The following is a 16,352-nucleotide window of genomic DNA, read 5'->3' as shown; positions in this document are numbered from 1 at the left end:
GGTAAAACCAGGAAAAACCCAAAATGTCTGGTGGGGTGGGAAGATAACCACATGATGATAACCTCTCTTAAGGACAAATGAAAACATGAAATGATCCTTGTCAAAATAATTCAGAGCAACCTTAAGATCCTCAAACTTGACCCTATGCTTCCAGACATGCTTATTTACAAACCTAAAGTCCAAGATCAACCTCTTCTTCCCAGATGACTGAACAGAAACGGAGAGAGGGTTGACGTTATGGGGCAGGACCTCCGATCCAAAAATGCGCTTGGTAACCAACAATTCGGAAATAGCTTCGTTAACAAAATCAGAATGCGCCAAAGCTGACTTATTATTACTAGAAAAACTAACAGGGGGTGTAGAGTGGAAAGGAATACGATAACCATGCTCGATCACATCTGGAATAAATTGACTGGCGCCTATACATTGTAGAACGCCAAAACTGAACATGGGATTTTAGCCTACCGGCTACAACGATAGTAAAACTACGACCCTGTTCATATTCAACAAAGTTCCTTAACTTATCTGTGTCCTCGAAGAGTGCACCAACATCCCAGTCCATCACGTACGTTTCCCAGGTTGGCTAGGTGAAAACTGCGCCTGAAGGACGGGGCACTGATTCCTGAAATGGCCGAAACTGCCACAAGCAAAGCAACTCCCAACACGCAAACCACGGTGAGCCTTACGCCAATTGACGGCACCGACAGGGTCGAAAAATTAGAACCTTCCTTTAACTCTTCCAAGGCCTTTTCAACTTGAGCCGAAGACGCCTGAAGGGCTGTCGAAGCAGACTGGACGTGTTCAAGAACTTCAGACTTAAGTAAGAACTGCTTCTCGTTGCCTTTTTTTTGAAATTTCGGAACACTAGCATTAACTGTCTTGAGCTTCTTCAGCGCAGCATCATGTTCTTGTGCAAGTTCTCTCTTTAAAGAAGATAAACCAGAACGAAACTCATCTTTGAGCTCAGAAATGCTTTGCGCGAGATCATCATCGAACGGCATTTTAAAATTTGATAGTTCGAGAGCTGAGGTGAATACATTACAACTGTCAAAACCTTATATACCTTGCAACAATAGAGTCAATTAACGCCATAGCGGCTCACGTGCGTTCGTTCCAATAGGAAAGTATTTACATTCTCTGTCACTGCCACTACGTTTAGCTCCGCCGAATGTAAATACATTAATTGCTGGGCCTCTTGTAGGCGAGGCAGTAGGTTTTCTTCAAGACTTCCTCCAAGCCTCACAAGCACTGAACAGAGCCATTCAACTCTGTATCTAGCAAAGTCAATGCTATGATCCACATCTCCACACTCAAGCTTGTTAAGAACATTAGCTAAAATGCTTCTCACATTCTGGGTTATCAATTCAAGCGGGGACTGATGTTGGCCTTCGTGAGCCATTTTCCCACACGTGTGACTCGATTTTCAATTGTACGTCATGTAATCATAAGTCGCATGTCTCCACACTAACACGAGATCGAGGTTTAGCCTTCCTCGCTTCACCGCTGACCAAATGGTGACTACGGCCGAACGATAGTTACGATCCGATGGAATGCTGTTTCCACGGAGGTACGGATAAATGTGAAATACCAGAGAGGAATAAACCAATGTCATATAGCTAGCGACAAAATAATAGAAGTACGATCGAATGGAAGAAAGGTACGATCCAATGGAATGAAAGTACGATCGAATGGAATAGAAGTACGATCGAATGGAAGAAAGGTACGATCCAATGGAATGAAAGTACGATCAAATGAAATGGAAGTACAATTGAATGGAAGAAAGGTACGATCCAATGGAATACGGACACGATCCAATGAAATGCAAGTCGCGATTAGATTGCATTTTTGTCCAGAATGCCCCTCCATACAATTGTGTCACACGTTCAGGTATGCCAAGTGGTTTTACAATAAAACCATAGCTGTAGGCCTGGATTTTGTCAGTCACAAGTGAAAGTTCTTCAATTCTATTACCAATTTCCTCGAAATTAGCTTTAATTGCAGTAATCTCTCTTGATATAGAGGTGCAGAAATATTCAGGTCTTAACACATTAATCCAAGAAATTCTAGGCTCTTTGATTGCTTTGACTCGTCTCCCACTGTGTTCTCAACTTTCACCTGGAAATTAACGCCTTAACCTGCGTAATGAGACTAATATTTTCTTTTTCAGTGGTTACTGGTATCCTTCTACTCACTAGAATAACTCAAAAGATGGAGAGACAAGAAAAACGTGTCTGCAGCATATGAACTAGCGCAGACCATTTTTTGTGGCATTTTCATGGACTATAAAGAAAGCCAGATAAATGGCATCATGTTATTGTATTGGGAACTTAGCCTTAGACAATTATCATTACCTTGAAGATCTGTAACTACCAGTGCCTCTCCTGTGTACTGTAAGGTCTAATGTGCAAACTCTAAGCACACCATGCCATCAAAAGTTTCAAGGCCATTCATCTTGGCGTTGCCATCGTTGATCAGATATTTCTTAAAGCTTCCTGTAAACACCTCCTTGTCCACAGCATTGTGTTGCAGAATCAAACACGATATAACTCGTAAGGAAATAGAGTAGATCATAAGCAAGTATTAAAATAACTGTGATTTCATATCTCAGTCTCTGGCGTGCAATTTTCTAATAAGCGTCACTTGAAATGAACGTTGAAAAACAAAATTTGATTAAATTTAAAAAACAAACAGTTGTCTATGGTTGCTACCTTTAGAGACCACAGGAGTGCTGAAAATTGTTCAAATTTCATTGAACCAGCAACCATGAAAAAAGAACATCTCCATCCACTTTTTCTCTTTATTGCCACTAGTTATTCAATGTTGTTTAATTATTTGAGTGTATTTGAGTGTCCCATTGTTTTTGTAATTCACTTATCTGCAGCGCGTTCTGTTCATGTGACCTGTACGGGCTTGTTATTTTTTGCAGTTCACATTCTTAACTCCCACTTATGCGTGATACCTACACATCTTTAAATTGACAATGATTAACCTCTCAGGCCTATTTTTTACAATCTCCATGGTGTTTTGTTTTAACTGTTTTGCAAGATGCGAAACAATCATTTGGGTTAGCACTTGCTAGAAAGGCGGAATTCCACGCATCGAATAAGTCATTTTTAGAATTGGATACCAGCAAAACAAAAAAACAAGGAGGCTTAAGCATGACCTTCTAAGTCACAAGGCCCCTCAAGAACACCTAGCTAGCCCGTATGCAGGTGTACACCGCTCGTCTACTGTTACATACGTTCATGGCCATGTTCTGCAGACTGCCTCTTTCTCCTTTGCGTGCTCTTTAACTGCGCTTATGTACTCTCTTAACACTATGTCATCCCCCAATTTGAAACCAGCAAAAAGAGGATTCTTATTTTCAGTTCTGAGTTATGCACAGTAAGTTTTGTTAATGCCACCAGACCCGGGCTCTTGGTCAGAATCCCTCTCCACAACTAAAACTCTTAAAGCGTTCAATGCCTCAGTTGTGACATCAAATGTCATTACCTCGTTTCGATTTCTAAAGGGAATTATAGTAAGCTCAAATGACTATTTATGAGACTAAATCAGAATGCAACAGAAATTTCTAAAAAATGGCTATCTGGTCAAACCGTCATGAGTTTTAAACCTTCACCATTAACAAAGTAAAAGAACAACTTTAAGGTCCCACTTTATATTTTTATATAATTGGTCGATTTCCCTTGTGAGTTTGGTATGCCACCTGTCTTTGGGTAAATGCCCTTTTCCCATTGAAGCAATTGTTCTTTCCTTAGGTCTTCCATGTCTACGTGTAATGCGGTAAACAAAGCTTGTTACGAGCATCCAATTGGACAGAACCAAAAAACTGAAACTAGTAGAACCTGTGGCCGTTTATTCAAGTTTGATAGATCAATAAATTTAGAACTTAAATACTAGCAACCATTTACAACCCACTTTCTGTCAAGATTTGAAGGTTTACTGTGATCATTCATGGTGAAATGGCGCCAAATAGCCTGCCAGACACTGGAAAAATTTTTCAGACCAACACAATGTTTTTTTGTCCTTTGGGGTTTTGTTTTTTGGCTTGTGTGACTTTTGCATACCTTGTCTCCTTGTGCAGCTGCCTAAATCAGGGCCCCAAAGGGCAGTGGCCGGAGCCCAGGAGCCCTAAAATTTTTTCCGTTGAGCCTTCAGCCCCATCACTTCATTGCTTGGAGCCCTAATATTATTTTACTGTAGAGCCTGGAACTCTCAAAACGTTTCCTGCAGAGCCCGTAGCCCCAAATATTAAAATTCGGACATACTTGCACAAAGATAGCGTCATAATGTGCTTTGTTTGTTGTTTGTTTGCTGGGAATCGGAATGAGGATAGTAAAAAATCAGTCAACTAGACTGAGGCTAACAAACCTTCATTCTTTTCACTGTAATGATGCTATTCTGGGCTTGCACTGCTTTCCACACTAGGGACTTTAAGCAACGAGGATGGAGACGGTGACGGGGACCGCAGGCTCTCAGGGAAAATCCAAATAATCATCTGCGCATGACTGGCAGGAAAAAGTTTGACGTTCTGCATTCGGCCCAAAGTGAATAGAGTCACTTTGATGTTGGCTGAAAACATGAGTATTCTTTTTTGCCTTCTCTGCTATCTTAACGTTGAATATTCCCGGGAGACAATTTAAAATAACTTTCATCGCTTTTTTTGCTTTCATAAAGTGAGATTATTCTTCAATTTGATGGCTTGTTTTTAAACAGAAACGTCAAGATGCTGATCGAGACGAACATGTGAGTAAGAAATGTAATGTAAATAAGCTTGGCTCACACTGATACCAGTCGAAAATTCGCCGCTCAGATCACTCAAAAGTCAAACAGTTTGACAAAGAAGATATTCTTAACAGATTTAAAAGGGCACAGCACTACAACTTATGTAGCCGTTTTGGCTTTTTTATCTGCCAGCACAATTTTGGAGAATTTTGTTGCATCAGTCGACAAACACCTACTGAGAATATTTTCTTTCAATTTACTTTGTAGGATTATGAAATACTGTATGTTTAGGTTATATAACGTATTTTTGGGTTCAACATCACAACGGCAGAGCCTCTTTTGAATGCGAATCCAGTGGCTCGTTTAACTCGACAATCTGCATTAAGGGCAACAAAAACTGAAAAATTTTTGACTGTGTAACGTTTGTAATTATGTTCGAGATTGTGAAGGTGAAAATAATCCAATGCGCTTTTAAAATAAAGAAAAAATATCTTGACGTTTCGAGGCTTCAGCCGCATTATGATCAGCGGATGATAGCATTTAATTAACTAGTGTGCATTTTTATAGAAAGCGACAATTGAAAAAAGGTTATACAATTCTATTATGTAGGTTTCGTGGCTCGTTTTCAGTGTGAATTAAACCAGCTGAACTGGTTATTAAACCATGAAAAGTTGCCCTGTATTCTGCAGGTTATTATTGTTTCTAAAGTTGAAAGGTGACCCCATGATAAGTGTTTTGTACTAGGAGTTGAATCTACTTTGTTTATGTTTAAGGTCGACTACTCCACTGTACTGGACGAAAGATCATGATCTTCTTTTAGTGAGAGAAGTGCTAACTGTTGATCCGTATAGCCAGCCAAAGGGAAGTAGGGAGAGAGGGAACTGTGGGAAGAAATTGCCTTAACCCTGAGTGCAGTGTCTGAGCCCCGTTTCTCGGTTTCTGTGAGGTCTGTAAGAGACCGTGTAAACCTGGTTCTAATAAAGAAACACAAAAGAAAGGTTGCAGAAGAAAGAAAGGCCAGCGGAATAGCAGTTGATGAGCCCTCAGAGTTTGATGCAGCAACTGAAGAAATATGTGAGAAAGCCGAGGCTGCAGAGAGAGAGAGAGAGAGAGAGAGCAGCAAATGATATCAGCGGGAAAAAAAGCCAAGGCAGAGAAAGAGAAAAGAACAAGCAGAGGATATGAGAGCCAAGGCTTTGGAGAAAGTTGGAGAAACAAGAAAAAGAGTGGTCGGTGATGATGTTAGTGAATAGCCCGAAAAAAGGAGAAAAAGGACAAGGAGATCTGGAACAGAGACCATAGTATATCTGAAGGAGAAGTCGGAAAAAGAATTCAAAATCAGGCGAGAAGAGTTAGAACTAAGGAAACAGGAGCAGTGTGCCCAAGTAAAGCGGCAAGAAGAAATGACACAGCAACTGATCCATCAACAGGAGCAGCAATAAACAATGTTTGCTAACCTCCAGCAGCAGCAACATCAGCAGCTTCAACAGCTAAGCCAGATGCAAATGACTATAATGGAGCAACAACAACAGAACCAGGCACCAGTGGCTGTGCTGCAAGAGCTTGCCAAGAAGAAGTAGACAATACAAACATGTTACGTTTAGTTGAAGTTGATATACTGAGTGTTTGTTGGGGTACAATTTTATCCTTGTTTTAATTTGTTGTTTTCTTTGTTTTACCCTCATTTTCATATGTTACCATAGACAGTGTTGAACCAAGGATAAAACTGAACGACAACATATACCTTTATCATGCTCAGAACAAAGCACCATTGTTTGTTGTTCTTTATTGGGTCGAGATAATAAATTACAGAGTTCATATTCAAAAGTAAGCATTTGGAAGGACCATAGCAATATACCCTGGTGTGCCAGTCTTCTATGGTTATTCAAACTGGTATATAATTACATCAGTGATCTCTGCATAGTCCATGGGCCAATCGAGATTTTGGTACCAACTCGAAGGACAAAGGATGATTGCTGCGAATTGATAGCACATAAGGTGGAGACTGAAAATTTGTATGATAACCTTTCTGTAGGAGTAGCTTTCAGGGTATTTTTTTTTCATGTAAAAGTGCTCGAAATGACCTTTGAGATACCAACCAGGCCACCTAAATGTGCACTTAATATGTTCTATATGTTTTGTAGTTTAATTTATTATGAGAGACATGAGAAGTTTTTTTGTTGCGTTTTTTGTCGCCAAAATATGAATTGTTCTGAATTTAACCAAAGTAGAGCGAGGAAAACTCCAAAAAAGCCTTTGAATAGCATTATGAATAAAATCCAAAATGGCGGCTACCATGGAAGGTGAGTAGGTTCTTGATTTGCCGGATTAATAGCCATTTTACCGTGAAAAACGCAATAATTTCACGAAAAGTCAGCAAAATCATCTAGTTAATAAGGCGCTTAAACTTTTTGAGGCAAAAGTCTTTGAAGGTTTGACTTAATAAGCAGAATTTAGGAAATACTTACAGATCTTGTAGAATGGTCACTTCGATAATCCGATAGAAATTGAATGTATAATTTTTGCTCATATCGATCATACACATCTTTAATATATTTATAAATTTTGAAATATAATCTTATTGTAGGAATCAACCTGTTGCAGTCAACATTATTTGAATTATCGGTTATTCGGTAATGAAAATTCCATATGATATGCCATTTTTAATGCATACATGCATATGGTTTCTTTAAACACGCTAAAATCATCAGTCTAAAAAAGTTAAGTGAAGTAAAAAGGATATAAAGACTACACATACCTGAATGGCTTACATGATTACTGTGTGCCGGGAATCAGAAAACTAGAGAGCTAACAGGTTTATTTCCATTTTGAATTGACTTAGCGATGTTATTCTTCGTATGTTTTTTGTGGTAACTTATTCCAAATCGTGGCACCACTATGGTGAAAAAAAAAACTTTTGGAACTCCAGAGTGTCGTAAATGATAATATAACGTATGTGCTGTTATGTCCCCGTCTCAGTTGCAGTTGCACTGCAACTTAAACGCTGAAAAAATATTAGTCTGATACAAATAGGGTCCTCATCTAAGAGAAATGTTGATGATGCTGAGGAGTCAAATGCCGCAGTCAAGCGATTCTGCAAGAAGAAATGTATCATTCACTGCACCGACGATAGCAGTGATTTAGTTAATCCTAAAGACGAGGAGTCATGGAAAACCTTGCTACGAGCAGTACAGATTCAAAATCATCAAGAAATCGTAGTAGTAGAACTTTCGAAGTCTTTAAGCAAAGGAGAAGTTCCGCTCATTTACTACCATCGAAAGTGTCGAACCATTTTTACAATGAAAAAGTTATTAGATAAATTATCCCAGCAATCATCTGATAGCACTACTGGAAGGCATCATGTGAAACGTATGTGAAAATCATTGGAAATAGATGTGAAATCATTTGACTGTGTGAAAAGTTATGTGAAAGGATTTTCACTTTTTTCACACCCCTGTGAAATTAAGGTTACCATGTGAAATCACATGTGAAGTAGCATGATTAAACTTTGTGTCACAAGGGATTATGTGAAATACCATGTGATTGTTCATTCTGGAGTTTTTTTATGCACTTCATATGTGAAAACCCACGTGAAGGCAAAAATATACTTTTGTGGAGAAGAACAGTATGTGAAATAACCAGTGAAACTAAAAGTTATTTTGGTGATGAATAACATTTATTTACACTGGCTATATATATGCAATGGTGTATACATGCATGTGCATCCGCTAGATAGCACATAATTTTTTTATTATACTATAAAATTGTACATTACCATTTCTTGATGAAAGTGAACAATTACAGCTGAACTTCCAAAGAAGCTAGGTTGTAAAGTACTGTACACTGTAGTTGAAACAATTTGCTAATAAAAAGGTAATTAGCAATAGCGCAGCATTATACATTATAGTAGTAATACACTGATCAATTAATCCACCAATTACAAATAATAATGTAGTAAGAACTTGCTAGTCAAGCTGTTGACAAAACCGTAGAACTCTCTACCATCACTGAATCTTTTAGCTTTTCACTGCTGTAGTCCATCTGTTCATGCAGTTGACATAATGTGCATGCATATGGCACAGCACAAGAGCATATATTATTATAAAAGACACTGGCCTTGATGGGTTCATACTCTTTCAGAAGTCATTTACAGGAGAAGTGAACTGTGCTTTGACTTTATTTGTATGTCTTCTTTTCTGAATGGCTTGGAGAATAACATATAGCATCAAATGTGTATAATTTTTCCTTTTAACAGTTGATGATCCAAAGTTTGGCTGGATCCTCTTCATCTGAGGCAGTGATTTTTGGTGCAGACAAAGAGTCAAACAAAACTACCTTTTTGCTAACTCTTCTGTTAAAAGCATACCAGAGGCCACTGTCTATTTGTGCTTTGTGGCTGGATGTATATGCCTTGACAACAGCAAATTTGGCAACCATATTATTCTTATATGTACATGTCAAAAATGATTCAATTGCTCCAAAATATACATTGTTTGGTGACTTGCAAACAGCCACAATGCATGAAGACTTTTTAGCTGCAGCTGCATCCCACACAACTGTTTTCCCTGACATTGACTCCATTCTAAGCTCTTTAAAGGACCTTGTTACTGCAACTATCTCAGAGCCACCAAGCTCTTTTTCACTGTACTTCCGCAGGACTTGCCTTTCTTCATGGGCAAGATCTATGGGATCAATGACCTTACCTTGTTTGCTAATAACTGTTGGCTGGTGAGTACTCATACCAAGATGCATGGGCTTTGAAATTAGCTTCCCGTTCATTTTCATGAATTGACACCAATCAAACAACTGTGGATAAAACAAGCAGCTAAATTATTTTTGTTAAACATTACTGTTGTCATTGTTGTGAATAGACTAACTTGAAAAGGTTACCCTTTAAATTTTGTATAACAGGAGCTCAAAAAAGGGAAAAGTGTGTTGTTTGTTTCTGAAGAAACTCTAACAATCAAGGTACATTAACAAATTGAAAATCGTATCTTAAATGGAGGATTTTGGGACTTGGAAGGAATCATGGATTGCATAATATGGGAATTAATTTACACACTTTAAAATGCATGTCCACGTCCATTCAAACCAGCAGAAAAAACTTATCCTAGAAACCATGTTGGGGAAAGTGATGAGGCAACAATTTGTTGGAAACGGCAGCTACATTAAAGATGATGTCACCTTAACTTATTGGTTAAAAAACAGTTAAGTTGCAGTTTGTTTATTTGCCAGAAAGTATACTAAACATTGCCTATTACAACATATAAATAACTATGTAGAGGATGAATTACACATACTTCCTGGCAAGGAAACCCAAATTGAAACTATGCTTATAACTACAAACTTCCTTCCACCACAGTAAATTCAATAAAATATTGAATATTGAAATATAAGTTACAATAATAGCAAAGATCTTGTCTTACTTTGTAAGTCTGCATAACAGTTGTCTCAGGTTGGCTCCGATTAGTTACTCGCTTGCAGACCCAGCTATTAAATCGTTCGTACACATACATCCACATGCTATGCACTGGTCCATGTAGTTTAATACCATCCACAACATGATGAACCATATGCATGCTTATGTTCTGGAATGCACAAACAGACATACAGGATGAAATAACTTGATAACTTTATATTCCCCCACTTCTCTGTATGAATAGATAACTTTTTTTCCTGCTCCACAGGACTGTGGCAAGGCAGATCATAGATTGAAGCATTCTAAAGCAGTCTAGCTGTTGCCACAAAAGAAAAAGTGGCTAATATTAAGAATAATAATAATTAAAGTACTACATACAAGAGGCTTGATTTTCTGGGCATGGAGGTACCAAAGAACAAAGTCCAGATAATCAAAAGTATGAATATTTGTGATGTTTTCCCAGTTACTACTTTCATTTTCAAAACAACATTACTCATGATCAGTAGCACCGATCATAATATTGTAGGCACAGTTAATATTAGGCCAGCTTTAGCATTAACCAAAAGCATGGTCACGTACAATGTTGCCTGCAAGCTCTATACTATTTCAAAATATGAACTGCAAAAATCATATTGTGGCATCATTAATTTATTTTTAAAACTCACAAAAAAATATGGGAACAGAGAAACATTCCTGTAAAGTAAAAGAGGAAGATGCCACAAAAAAATGCGTGATTGAGATCTTGAAATACAAAGGGGTTTGTGAAATATGGGTAACGCTGTCTGTTTGTACGCTAAAGAAATGCCTAGGCTTCCGAGAAAATCAATAAAAGCCAATATCACACTTGGAGCTTAATTAATTGTTCTATTAAAGATAAACACATCGCAAAACTATTCCATTACCTTAAATTGAAGGTAGAAACTGTTAAAAACTGCTTAGGTGTTTATAAATGCTTTCATGAATGCACTGTTTTAATAGCAAACTACAATATTATTTTTATCCTCCCCCCTGCAAATGCAACTTTTCCAGACAAACATGAACACTTATGGGGTAGTCTCTTTCTACAAGTGCCAGGGTAACATTAACTTCCTCTTCTAAATTGGGAAGTTTGCTTGCATCTTGAACATCAGCACACAACTTGGACATTATGTCAAGGAACTGAAATAAAGTCCTTCTTTGGTCCTCTCCAAGGAATCCTCTGAGGCAGAATTTCAAAATGCCATCTGTTGCAAGCTGTAAATTAGGTACAAAAGCAAACAGAAATCCCTCAATTACTTCAGATAATTTCATGAGTAGGGTTCCATCTTCCTGGGTGTAAAGTTCAGGTCACATTCCGCAGATCAAGAGTAAAGGTGTATTAGCTTAACCGATTGTAGGGGAACTAGCTAGCTCACCAGTCTGCTATACAGAAACTTAGTCAAAAACTCTTTCGTTCAATCTGTTACTCTGTATTTTCTTCCTTCATGTTAGTTACACGTTTTCCATAGCTCAGTGTATCTATAGCAGCTCTCTGATCTTAGTTCTACCGCTGCGTTTTTATGGACTCACAGCCAAATACACAGTTTCAGGCGCAAACTGCCACTCAAATTCAGTTAATGAATTACGTGGGTGCAGCTGCGCTAAGTTGATACGTCATTACAAGAACAACCTATTTCTGATATTTATATGCTGGAACTCGTCTTAATTTCCCAAAAACACAACACCACTACCAGAGACTTAGGAAAAAATTACAATGATCAGTACTTTGGTCGTAACAGCTTTCTCACATGTTCAGTAGAAGTAACTTGAAATAAGATTTACATTATTTTTCCCTTAGTTTACAAAATTTCCTTCAAGTAATAAACAAATTGAATAATAAATGGAAAAAGGCGGTCTTTGCTCAGAGAAAGACAGCTGAAAGGATCACCATTTCCATAAGCATCTTACAATCTTAACAAACAATTCACATGACATATTTTTAATTAAACAACTTAACAAGCTTACACTCTCTAATCAAACAGGACAGACTCAAAAATGGGTTTCTTCCTGAAAGAAGGTGTTGACAAGACTTTTTCAATAGAATGTCAGTTGCAAAGGTGTAAGTGGCTGTTTGTACGCAAGGAGGAGAAGAAAAACTATAGGAAAAAACAAAAAGAGCTGAATATTCTAAAGAAAAATTTTAGCCACACAAATTTAGTTCTTAATCCTCCTTTGTTAAAATTATCCCTGAGAAGGTACACTTTTTAATAAATGGTAAAATACTATTTGGATCTCTCCTATTAAAAATAATAGTTATTGAATTAACACCTCCTCAGTTAGTGCAATCTCAGAAATTAAAATACTCCATCTAGAATATCTTGAATTAGCATTTCAACGTTTGAAATTGTCTTTTTGACTACTATAATACAAAGGTCACTGCTCCATCGATAAATTCCCAAACCACACAGATTCCCCTTGATCTAAAAGAGCAGAGCTAGGAGACGTCACTTTTAATGCTATTCATTTATCTGTATCATGGTGACCTGTAATTATAATCTGATGACCTGTGGAAAAGTGGCCTCTATTTTAGACACGCCGTTACCTGCTTCCAGTCATGTGACTTCTTGTACGATTTACTTGAAAATATTGGAGCTGGTTTCCAACCATAATTAACTGGAACACAAATGGAAAGTGCTCTTTGATCTGCTAGCTTCATCTCTTTGTCAGTAAGACAGAAAGGTGCAGGTGGGAGTTTGCTTTTACCCTTTTTCCCACATTTTCCTTTGCCTGAAGGAGATAAAAGTAAAACTTGTAGAGACGAAATAATGGGCATCATGATAAGAACAGTTTTTCTTTTTTTTTTTGAAGTTTTTCTTCTCAAAGGCTGACTAGTGTCTTGTCATTGCTTGGGCATGCTTAATAATGTACCTGTAGTGAACTCCTGGAACTCTCTTGTGATCATAACTTCTCAAAATTATTTTGTTAGTTCCAAGTGAGAAAGTCTTAAATTTTTATATAACAACTACAACTTAACCACCGCAAGAAAGTTCCAACTTAAATTAAACGTAGAAATTGTGATAAGCTTTTGTTAACACATAAACATCTGTCATAACAAATGTGGAAACAAACTACTGTCTTAATAGCAATCTACAAGTGTACAACAGTACAATTAAGACATGGTTAATGTGCAGCATGCAACCATCAAGTTATACATGCACTTTTGGGACGTTTGCTAAGCACTCAAGAAGCTAGAGCCACTTCAGACAACTCGTACACTTTTCTCATGCTCAGCAACCTTCCGCATGCATCAATAGATGGATGCACAGCTGCAATGATTACCATTTCTTTCATAACATACCGGCAATCAAAAGAAAACAAATTTTAACTTAATTTACTCACAGATAGTAGAGGAATGATGTGAGTGTTGTTACCTATGTGCACTTTGGTGTGTGCAAATCATATAGTCTTCTTTCAAAAAAAATGTTTTTACCGAATGAGTAGTTCAATTTCTCAATTTGGATTGTAAAACCTTTTTACCTCATCTTTAACAGTTTTTGTTAACTTTTTCTAAAAATTTAGACAAAAACCTTTACAAACTATGGGATAAAAACAAAATATAGTCGCATAAAAAGTAAAATGTACAGCTTTGAGCGCATGCTCCCTTTCACCAGCATTCACCCATAGGCAAATAGTAAATGGGCAATTATTAACCCATCAGAGTGCGCAATTTACTATTATGTTATAATACAGATTTAACATACGTTTTTGTACCTCTACTGTTTCCTGTTGTACGCTGGTGTTGGTCTGACTCCACATTTTCTTGTAAATCGACCAGACAGCAACCACGGAACCGGCCAAAATGTCCCTCTGCTTTCCTAACTTTAATCCCATCAGAATGTCCTCTGATAACATCTATAAGCTCCTGGACGACATTGTTGAGCAAGTGCATCATGTCTGGGAAAACGTGTCTCATGCGGTCATGGTATGGTAAGAGCATGAAACAGTTACAACCTTTGCTACCTGTGGCCTTTGCTACAAGACTTGCCTGTGTGGGATTCTTACAATTGTCATAGGCAATACTATCAAACTGGATGTCTTCATTAGTAAGCTTATTCGGAGGTGGTTGATTACAACTTTTTTCTCCAGGAAAATTTTTCTTTTCTTTTCGCAAGATATGTTTTTCAGGCAGGAAACGCCTGTTGTGCAAGTAAACAACCTTGTCCAACAAAGGTATGTGTTCTCCTGTCAAATAAGCAAAACAGAGATTCAAAAATCTTGTTAATAAGAAACATATAACCCCGAAGCATTATAACTCTATTCAAATGCTGGGTTTTTTTTGAGGACCAAATCAAAATTCACTTCCTGATATGGAGTTATCTTGTGTATTACAAACAAATGAAAAGCTTGTATGTAATATAATATGTATAAAGTTTTTTGTATTTAAACTTAATAAAAACTAAAAATAAATATTATTTTTCTTTGCGATGTCTAATTTCATGTTGCATCACCATTCCATGCAAACACTGAGACACTGTAACTTGAAATTGAGGATATGAGTTAAGGCAAATGGAGCACTCTTCGTTTATGAACATGATTCAAACTGCAAGGTTTCACATACGTTTATGTACTGTCAAAACAAACGTTTGAAATTATAAGCAACAGTTACGGGCCTACCTCTTAATTCACACCACATGCAGCCTTGAAGAGCACCAGCTCCTACACAGCTGAATGTTTTGTTTAGGCCAGGGTAATCAAGTACAAAATTGTGAAGACGAACTTGAAACTTGAAGTTTTCACTACGAAATGCATCAAAAAACAGCGTACCATCAAGTTCTATCAGTTCATCAACAAGCACCTCCAGATAAGGGTCAATTGACTTTGGCTCATGTTTTGCATTAGCAGGAATTATTCCAGCAAGCATCACACACTCATGCTTGTTTCGCAGAATTTTGGGCAAATTGAGAATGGTCACCATAACTGGCCACATTGAGTAACAGACTTTATTTGAACTGAAGGGGTTCACCCCGTCAGTGCTTAACTGAATTAACAGTCCCCTGCAGTCCCCACCAAACACACCATCTTTAGCAAACACATGTTTCCACGCAGGTGAATTGTGCACATCATACATTAGACAACTCTCACTGAATGAACAATGACTCTGAAGAAGTTCAGACATCTCTTTATTCTCGAACATTCGTTTCCAACGCGGCCCAAGCGGATAGTAAACATACTTACGAAAAGGTATGCCGTTTGAGCCAAAGCGATTTGCATGACAAACAGGACATGTATTGAGGTTTGAGTAATCGTAGCGAGGTGTTTTTCGAAAAATGACACAGTCGTTTGGGCATACATGGTAAGTTACTGTATCCAGCATGAACGGTCTCACAAACTGCAAAGCCTCTTCGTAGGAAGAAGGTAAATTATTGCCAGAAGGTAAAATATGCTCATGTTCGAATTGCAGTAGCTCAGACAAGGCACTTTTACTGACAGAAGGATGAGTGGTAAACCAATCAAAATATCCAGCAAGTGCCTCCAATACAGTCGTAGAACTTCCTTCATAAAGAGGTAGTTCTTCTATCATCTGACTTTCCGCAGCGCTTGCAATAGACTTAGCAGTGTCATCGTCGTCGCTGTTTTCTGACTGACTATCTGAAGAATTCGAACTTACTGGATCGAGCAACGTCTCACAGTCATCCTCGTCCACGCTACTATTTGAGGAAGTTTCTGAACGAGTATCATCACTGGTATCATCAGCCGACGGCAGGCTTTCATACGACGGTCGCGAGGTGGTCGAAATTTTGTTAAACGGTTCTACGTGAAATCCAACCTCCGAATTATCCTCCGTTCCACTGCTGACCAACAAGCATTTCATACTTTGTTGGGAATCCTCCGAATTCGATGGACTGTCCTTTGAGCTTACATCGATTTTGATCTCTACCGACTCATCAAGCGAACTACTTTCCTCGTCTTCCTCATGTTCATAACAATCAATGCCAAGGTTCTTACCAAAAGCTTGTTTATGACGACGAACAACCCGGTACGTCTGAGGTTTTCCTTGGCATAAGTTGCAGTCACAAGGGACTGTTAGCTGCTGTCTTTGTTTTCGTTTCGTAGGCCCGGCAGAATGCGAGTACGGCATCGTGCTGCTCGATCTTGGGAATTGTAGAGAACAATGAAAAATAAACGAACGTCAACGGTCCGTCAACAGCTATTATGACCCATTCTTTTCTACTACCTTTCGCGCCAAAAT

The 16,352-nt window shown here is 38.0% G+C and overlaps 1 protein-coding gene across 1 annotated transcript; it reads right to left on the bottom strand.

The window, feature by feature from the left end:
* Window positions 1–8,416: 8,416 nt before the first annotated feature.
* LOC140931766 (uncharacterized) lies at window positions 8,417–16,241 on the bottom strand. Its single transcript, XM_073381508.1, has 6 exons — window positions 14,777–16,241; window positions 13,874–14,344; window positions 12,705–12,889; window positions 11,180–11,377; window positions 10,152–10,313; window positions 8,417–9,531 (listed from the first exon to the last, which is right to left on the bottom strand). The coding sequence occupies exons 1-6, from the start codon at window positions 16,239–16,241 to the stop codon at window positions 8,974–8,976; spliced, it is 3,039 nt and encodes a 1,012-aa protein (XP_073237609.1). The 3' UTR covers window positions 8,417–8,973.
* Window positions 16,242–16,352: the final 111 nt, after the last annotated feature.

The sequence above is a fragment of the Porites lutea genome, chromosome 3, assembly GCF_958299795.1.
Source record: "Porites lutea chromosome 3, jaPorLute2.1, whole genome shotgun sequence".
Classification (NCBI taxonomy): Eukaryota; Metazoa; Cnidaria; class Anthozoa; order Scleractinia; family Poritidae; genus Porites; species Porites lutea.
Note: the sequence above shows the minus strand (reverse complement) of the source record. Positions and strands in the feature narration are given on the sequence as shown.